Here is a 7,500-nt window from a genome sequence, read left to right on the forward strand (position 1 = left end):
CCTTCCCCCCCCCCAAAAAAAACCCCCCCCCAAAAAGGTGGAGGGGGGGGAAAAAAAAACCCCCCCCTTTCCCCCCCCCGGGGAAAGGGGGTTTAAAGGGGGAAAAAAGGGGGGGGGGGAGGGAGGAGGGGGGGGGAAGGGGGGAAGGGGGGGGGGGGGGGGGGGGGGGGGGGGGGGGGAAAGAAAAGGGAAAAAGGGGGGGGGCCCAAAAAAAGGGGGAGGGGGGGGGGGGGGGAAAAAAAAAAAAAAAGGGGGGAAAAAGGGGTTGGGGGGGGGGGGGGGGGGGGGGGAAAAAAGGGGGGAAAAGGGGAAGGGGGGGAAAAAAAAAATTTGGGGGTTTTTGACTTTTTTTTTTTTTTTTTCCCCCCCCCCCAAAAAATTTAAAAAACCCAAAAAAGGGGGTTTTTTTTAAAAAATTAAAAAAAAAAGGAAAAAAAACCCCCCCCAAAAAAAAAAGGGAACAAAAAGGGCGGGGGGGGTTTTTTAAAAATTTAAAAGGAAAAATTGTTTTTTAAAAAAAAATTTTTTTTAAAAAAACCCCCGGGAAAAAAAAAAAAGGGGGGGGGGAAAAGGGGGGGGGGGGAAAAAAAGGGAAAAAAAAAAAGGGAAAAAAAAAAAAGGGAAAAAGGAAAAAAAGGGGGGGGGGGGGGAAAAAAAATTTTTTTTTAAAAAGGGGGGGGGGGGCCCGGGTTTTTTTTTTGGGGTGGGGTTTTTTTTTTTTTGGGGTTTTTTTTTCGTTTTTTTTATTTTTTTTTTGGGGGGTTTTTTTTTTTTTTTTTTTTGTTTTTTTTTTTTTTTGGGGGTTGGGGGGGCCCCCTGGGGGTTTTTTTTTTTTTGGGGGGGGGGGGGGGGAAAAACCCTTTTGTTTTTTTTCCCCCCCCTTTTGGGGGGGGGAAACAAAGGGGTTTTTGGTTTTTTTTTTTTTTGGGGGGGTTTTGGGTTGGGGTTTTTTTTGGGGGGTTTTTGGGGGGGGTTTTAAAAACCCCGGGGGTTTTAAATTTAAAGGGAAAAACCCCGGGGGGTTTTTTTTGGGGGTTTTTTTCCCCCCCAACCCCCCAAAGGGGGCCCCCCGCCCCTTTTTTTTTCCCCCCCGGGTCCCCCCCCCCCCGGGGGGGAGGGTTTTTTTTTGGGGGGGGGGGGGGGGGGGGGAAAAAAAAAAAAAGGGGGGGTTTTTTAGGGGGGGGCCCCGGGGCTTTTTTTTTAAAAGGGGTTTTTTTTGGGGGTTTTTGGGTGTTTAAAATTTTTTTGGCCCCCCCCTTTTTGGGCCCGGCCCCCCGGGCCCTTTTTGGGGTTTTTTTTTTTCCCCAAAAACCCAAAACCCCCAAAAACCCCCCCTTTTTTCCCCCCCCCCCTGGTTTTTTTTTAATTCCCCGGGGCCTTTTTTTTTTTTGTTTTTTTGGTTTTTTTCCCCCCCTTTTTTTTTTCCCGGGTTTTTTATTGGGGCCCAGGTTTTTTTTTTTTTTTTTTTAAAAAAACCCCCTTTTGGGGGTTTAAAAAAATTTTTTTTTTTGGGGAAATTTTTTTTTTTTGGGGGGTTTTTTTTAAAAAAAGGGTTTTTTTTGGGGCCCCTTTTTTTTTTCCCCAAAAACCCCCCTTTTGGGGGCCAAACCCCCTTTGGGCCCCCCAAAACCCCCAAAAAACCCCAAAACCCTTTTAAAGGAAAAAAAAACCCCCGGGGAAAATTTCCCCCAATTTTTTTGGGGAAAACCCTTTTTGGGTTTTTTTTTGGGCCCCCCTTTTGGGGGGGGGCCCCAAACCCCTTTTTTTTTTTTTTCCCCCCCCCCCCTTTTTTTTTTTCCCCCTTTTTTTTGGGGCCCCCCAAAAAAATTTTTTTTTCCCCCCGGGGGCCCCGGGAGCCCAAAAAAAAAATTTTTGGGGGGTGGGTTCCCCCCAAAAAAAAAAAAAAGGGGGGGCCCCCGCCCCCCCCCAACCCCCCCCCAAAAAAAACCCCCCGGGCCCCCAAAACCCAAGGGGGGGGGCCCCCCTTGGGGGGGGTTTTTTTTTTTTTTTTTGGGGGGGGGGGGCGCCCAATTTTTTTTTTTCCCCCCTTTTTCCCCCGGCCCCCCCCCAAAAAAAAACCCCTTTAAACCCCCCCCCCCCCCCCCCCGCCCAAAAAACCCCCCAACCCCCAAAACCCCCCAAACCAAAACACACACAACACACAAAAAAAAAAACCCCCCCCCCCAAAAACCCCCAAAACAAAAACCCTTTTTTTTTTTGGGGGGTTTTTTTTTTTTTTTTTTTTTCCCTTTTTTTTTTTTGGGTTTGGGGTTTCCTGACCCCCCGGGGGTTTTTTTTTTTGGGGCCCCCCCCCCAAAAAATTTTTTCCCCCCCCCCCTTTTTAAAAAAAAAAAAAACCCCCCCCTTTTTAAAAAAAAAAAAAACTGAAAAAAAAAAAAAAAAAAAAAAAAAGTTAAAAAAAAAAATAAAAAAAAAAAAAAAAAAAAAACCCCCCCCCCAAAAAAATTTTTTCCCCAAAAAAAAAAAAAAAACCCCAAAAAAACCCCCCCCAAAAAAAACCCAAAAAAAGGGGGGGGGGGTTAAAAAAAAAAAAAACCCCGAAAAAAAACCCCCCCCCCAAAAAAATTCTTAAAAAATTTTTTTTTCAAAAAAAAAATTTTCCCCCAAAAAAAAAAAAAAAGGTTTTTTAAAAAAAATTTCCCCAAAAAAAAATTTTTAAATTTTTTCCTTCCCTTTTTTTTGGTTTTTTTAAAATTGGGGAAACCCGGGGGGAAAAATTTTAAAAAAGGGGGGTTTTTCCCCCGGGGGCCCCCCCAAAAATTTTTTTTTAAAAATTTTTTGGCCCCCCAAAAAAGGAGGGGAAGGGGCCCCAAAAAAAAAAAAACCCAAAAAAAAAACCCCGGGGCCCCTTTTTGGTTTTTTCCCCTGGGTTTTTAAAGAGGGGGGGCCCCCCTTTTTTCCCCCCCCCCCCCCCTTTTTTTTTTTAAAAAACCCAAAAAAAACCCGGGGGGAATTTTAAATTTTTTTGGGGGGTTTTCCCCCGTGACCCCAAAAAAAATTTTGGGGGGGTTTTTTTAAAACCCAATGGGAAAACCCAAATTTTTTTCCCCTTTTTTAAAAAAAACCCCCCCTTTTTTGGGGGTTTTTCCCCAAAAAAAAAAGGGGGGGAAAAAAAAAAAAAAAAACCCCCCCCTTTTTTTTCCCCCCAAAATTTTTTTTTTGGGAAAAAAAAAGGGTTTCCCCCCCTTTGGTTTTTTGAAAATTTTTTAAAAAACCCCCAAAAAAAGGCCCCCCCCCCTCCGGGAAAAAAAAAAAAAAAAAAACCCCCCCCCCCCCCCAAAACCCCAAAAAAAAACCCCCAAAACCCCAAAAACAAAAAAAAAAAAAAATTTTTTTTTTAAAAAATTCCCCAAAAAAAAAAAAACCCCCCCCCAAAAAAAAAAAAAAAAAAACCCCCTTCTTTTTTTTTTGGGGGTTTTTTTTTGGGGCCAAAATTTTTTAAAATTTTCCCTTTTTTTAATTTCCCAACCCTTTTTTTTTTTGGGGGCCCTTTTGGGGGAAACCCTTTTTTTTTAAAATTTTTTTCCCCCCCCAAAAAAAAATTTTTTTTTTTTTTTTTTCCCCCCCCCTTTTTTTCCCCTTTGGTTTCCCTTTTTCCCTTTGGGGGGAAAAAAAAAAGGGGAAAAAAAAAATTTTGGCCTTAACCGGTTTTTGTTTTAAAAAAACATTTTTAAAAATTCCCCTTTTTCCCCCTTAAATCCAAATTTTTTTTTTTTCCCCGGTTTTTTGTTTTTTTTTTTAAATTTTTTAAAAAATTTTTTTTCCCCCCTTCTTTTTTGGGCCCCCCCCCCTTTTTTTTTTTTTTTTTGGGTGGGGGGTTTTTAAAAAAATTTTTCCCCCAAAGGGCCCCCAAAAAAATTTAAAAAACCCAACCCCCAAAAAAAATTTTGGGGGAAAATTTCCCAAAGGGGTTTTTTAAAATTTTTTTTTTTTTAAAAATTTCCTTTTTTAAAATCCCCCCCTTTTTGTAAATTTGGGGAAAAAATTTTTTGGGCTTTCCCCTTTTTGTTTTTTTTTTTTTAAAAAAACCCCCTTTTTTTTTTTTTCCCCCCTCTTTTCCCCCGGGGGGCCCCTTTTTTTTAAAAAGGTTAAAAAAGGGGTTTTTTTTTTGGGGGCCTTTTTTTAAAATTTTTTTAAAATTAAAAAAAATTTTAAAAATTTTTAAAGGGGGTTTTTTTTTTTTGTTTTTTTTTTTTTTTGGGGGGGTTTTGGTTTTTTGGGGGGGGGTTTTTTAAAATTTTTTGGGGGGGGGGTTTTTTTGGGGGTTTTTTTGGGGGAAAGGGTGTTTATTTTGGGGGGCCCTTTTTGGGGTTTTAAAAAAAAAAAAAGGGGCCATTAAAAAAAATTTTTTCCCTTTTTCCTTTTCCCCTTTTTAAAAAGGAAAAAAAGCCTCCCCCCCCCCCCCCCGGGGGTTTTTAAATTTTTTTTTGGGGGTTTTTTTTTGGGGGGGGGTTTTTTTTTTTTTTGGGGAAAGGGGGGGGAAAAAGGGGGGGTTTTTTGGGGGTTTTTTTTGGGGGGTTTTTTTTGGGGGGTTTTGGGGGGGGTTTTTTTTTTTTTTGGGGGGGGGTTTTTGGGGGTGTTTTTTTTTAAAAGGGGGGGTTTTTTTTTTTTTAAAAAAAAAACCCCAAAAAATTTTTTTTAAAAAATTTTCATTTTTTTTTAAAATTTTTTTTTAAAATTTTTTTTGGGGGGAAATTTCCCCAAAAAAAGGGGCCCCTTTGGGTTTTTTTTTAAAAAAAACCCCCCAAAAAAAATTTTTTTTTTAAAAAACCCCCCCTTTTTTTTTTTAAAAAAAAAAAATTTTTTTTTTCCCAAAAAAAACCCCCAAAACCCTTTTTTAAAAAAATTTTTTTTTTTTTCCACCTTTTTTTAAAAAAAAGGGGAAAAAAAATTTTCCCCCCCTTCCCCCCCTTTAAAACCCTTTTAAAAAACCCCCAAAAATTCCCCAAAACCCCCTTCCCCCCCCAAAACCCCAAAAGGCCCCAAACCCCCCCTTTTTTTTCCCCCCCAAAAAAAACCCCCCAAAAACCCCCCCAAAATTTTTTTCCCCCCCCCCCCCCTTTTTTTTTTTCCCCCCCCCCCCCCTCCCCCCCCCCTCCCCCCCCCCCCCCCTTCCCCCCCCCTTCCCCCTCCCCCCCCCCCCCCCCCCCTTTTTCCCCCTTTTTCCCTTTTTTTTTTTCCCCCCTTTTTTTTTTTTTTTTTTCCCCCCCCCCGGGGTTTTTGGGGGGGTTTTCCCCCCCTTTTGGGGGGGGGGAAAAAACCCCCCCCCCTTTTTTTTCCCCTTTTTTTTTTTCCCCCCTTTCCCCCCCCCCCTCCCTCCCTCCCTCCCCCCCCCCCCTTTTCCCCCCCCCCCCTTCCCTCCCCCTTTTCCTCTCCTTTTCCCCCCCCCCCCCCCTTTTTTTTTCCCTCCCCCCCTTTTTTTCCTCTCCCTCCCCCTCTCCCCCCCTTCCCCCCCTCCCTCCCCCCCTTTTTTCCCCCCCTTTTTTCCCCCTTCCCTCCCCCCCCTTTTTCCCCCCCCCCCCCCCCCCCAAAACCCAAAAACCCCTTTCCCCCTTTTTTTTGGGGGGGGGTTTTTTTTGGGGGGGGGGCCCCCTTTTTGGGGGGTGTGTTTTTTGGTTTTGGGGGGGTTTTGTGTGTGTGGGGGTTGGGTTTTTTTTTTGTTTTTTTAGGGGGTTTTTTGGGTTGTTTTTGGGGGGTTTTTAAGGGTGGGTGTTTTTTTTTTTAAAAAATTTTTTGGGGGGAAAATTTTTTGGGTTTGTTTTTTTTGGTTTAAGGGGGGGGTTTTTTTTTGTGTTTTTTTTTTTTTTTTTTTTTTAAAATTTTTTGGGGGTTTGTTTTTTTTGGGGTGGGGGGGGGTTTTTTTTTTTTTTGGGTTTTTTTAAAAACCGGGGGGGCCCCCTTTTTTAAAAATTCCCCCCCCCCTTTTTTCCCCCCCAAAACCCCCCTTTCCCCCCAAAAAACCCCCCCAAAAGGGGGGGAACCCCCCAAACACAAAAACCCACCCCCCAAACACACACCCCAAAACCCCCCCCCCCAAAAAAAAAACCCCCAAAACACCCCACCCCCCCAAAAAAATCCCCCCCCCCCCCCAAAAAAAAAAATTATTTTGGGGTTTTTTTCCGGGGGCCTTTTTTTTCCGGGAAAAAGGGGGTAAGGGCCCCCGGGGGGGGTGTTTGTGGTGTGTGTTTTTTTTTGTGGGTTGGGGGTTTTGGGTTTTGGTGTTGTTGTTTGTGTGTTTGTGTTTTCCCGGGGGGGTGTGTGGTGTTTTTTTTTTTTTTGGGGGGGGGGGGTGGGTGTGTTTGTTTTTTTTTTTTGTGTTTTTTGGGGAAAGGGCCCCCCTTTTTTTTTTCCCCAAAAAAAAAATTTAAAAAAAAACCCCGCGTATTTCAAGCACGTCCGCACAGGTCGGCCATATTAGCGCAGCCTAAACTCTCCACAGACCCCCGTTACACCTGAAGTAAACTGAAGAATTGAAACGTCGAGATACTTAAATATGTATACTGTTATTTCGCTGAAATATTGACACGTGTATATAAATGGTTGGACTCCTTAATAATTAAGTGTAGACTGGGGTAAAACGCCCGTCCCGCCTATTTGTCCAAAAATGTAGATAGACCTACAGCAAATACACATTTTAACCATTGCTTTGCATTACGTTGACGGCATGGATATATTCATTGCACCAAATTAAAGACGACAGAGATGACATACTGGAAGAGAGATGTACAGCGCAACAAGTTAATTCTATCTGGATGGCTTTAGCGTCACGACTCATTTTGAACACAAGGTGGAGCTGTCGAAACCAAAGCATATACTACAAGTGAACGTTTATTTGTTATTTTACTGAAAATATAAAAGATTACATCTATTTCATTACCTTAATACGCCTACTGAACTATATTATACATGATTTTAGACCTATGCACATTATAATATAATGTAATATAATAATAATGTGAATATTCACTATGCATGTATATATCACTATGCAGTATCAACATATACTTTCGTTTGGAATTGTTTATACTGTATAACAAACAGACCCTTTCGAAAATCAATGATAATTTGAGGGAATTATGGCCATCTGAAGAGTATACAGCACCAAAAACTCACTGCAACTGGTTGAGCCAGAAGGCTGCTATAACATGGCCGCCATGCGCGGACGTTCGACTTGCATGACGGGAACGCGGACGACGCATCTAGTCTTCCTATATGATGTCTGTGGTCTACTCTATATCATTCTGTGTGTGTGTGTGTGCGTGTGTGTGTGTTTGTGTGTGTGTGTAGAGAGGAGCGTAAGGACCCGTTGTGTGCGTTGGCTCGTGAGTACGGAGGATCCAAGAGGAACGCTCTACTGAAGTGGTGTCAGAAGAAGACTGAGGGATACCAGGTACACACACACACACACACACACACACACACACACACACACACACACACACACACACACACACACACACACGCTCTACTGAAGTGGTG

At 42.6% G+C, this 7,500-nt stretch overlaps 1 protein-coding gene across 1 annotated transcript in view; it reads left to right on the forward strand.

Annotated features, from left to right (window-relative positions):
• Window positions 1-7,500, forward strand: part of specc1la (sperm antigen with calponin homology and coiled-coil domains 1-like a) — a 53,292-nt gene that overhangs the window by 37,747 nt on the left and 8,045 nt on the right. Inside the window, exon 16 of the mRNA XM_063195801.1 lies at window positions 7,262-7,411. Coding sequence (XP_063051871.1) covers window positions 7,262-7,411 — 150 coding nt within the window. The remainder of the gene's footprint in view (window positions 1-7,261; window positions 7,412-7,500) is intronic.

Source organism: Engraulis encrasicolus, chromosome 3, assembly GCF_034702125.1.
Source record: "Engraulis encrasicolus isolate BLACKSEA-1 chromosome 3, IST_EnEncr_1.0, whole genome shotgun sequence".
NCBI classification, from domain to species: domain Eukaryota; kingdom Metazoa; phylum Chordata; class Actinopteri; order Clupeiformes; family Engraulidae; genus Engraulis; species Engraulis encrasicolus.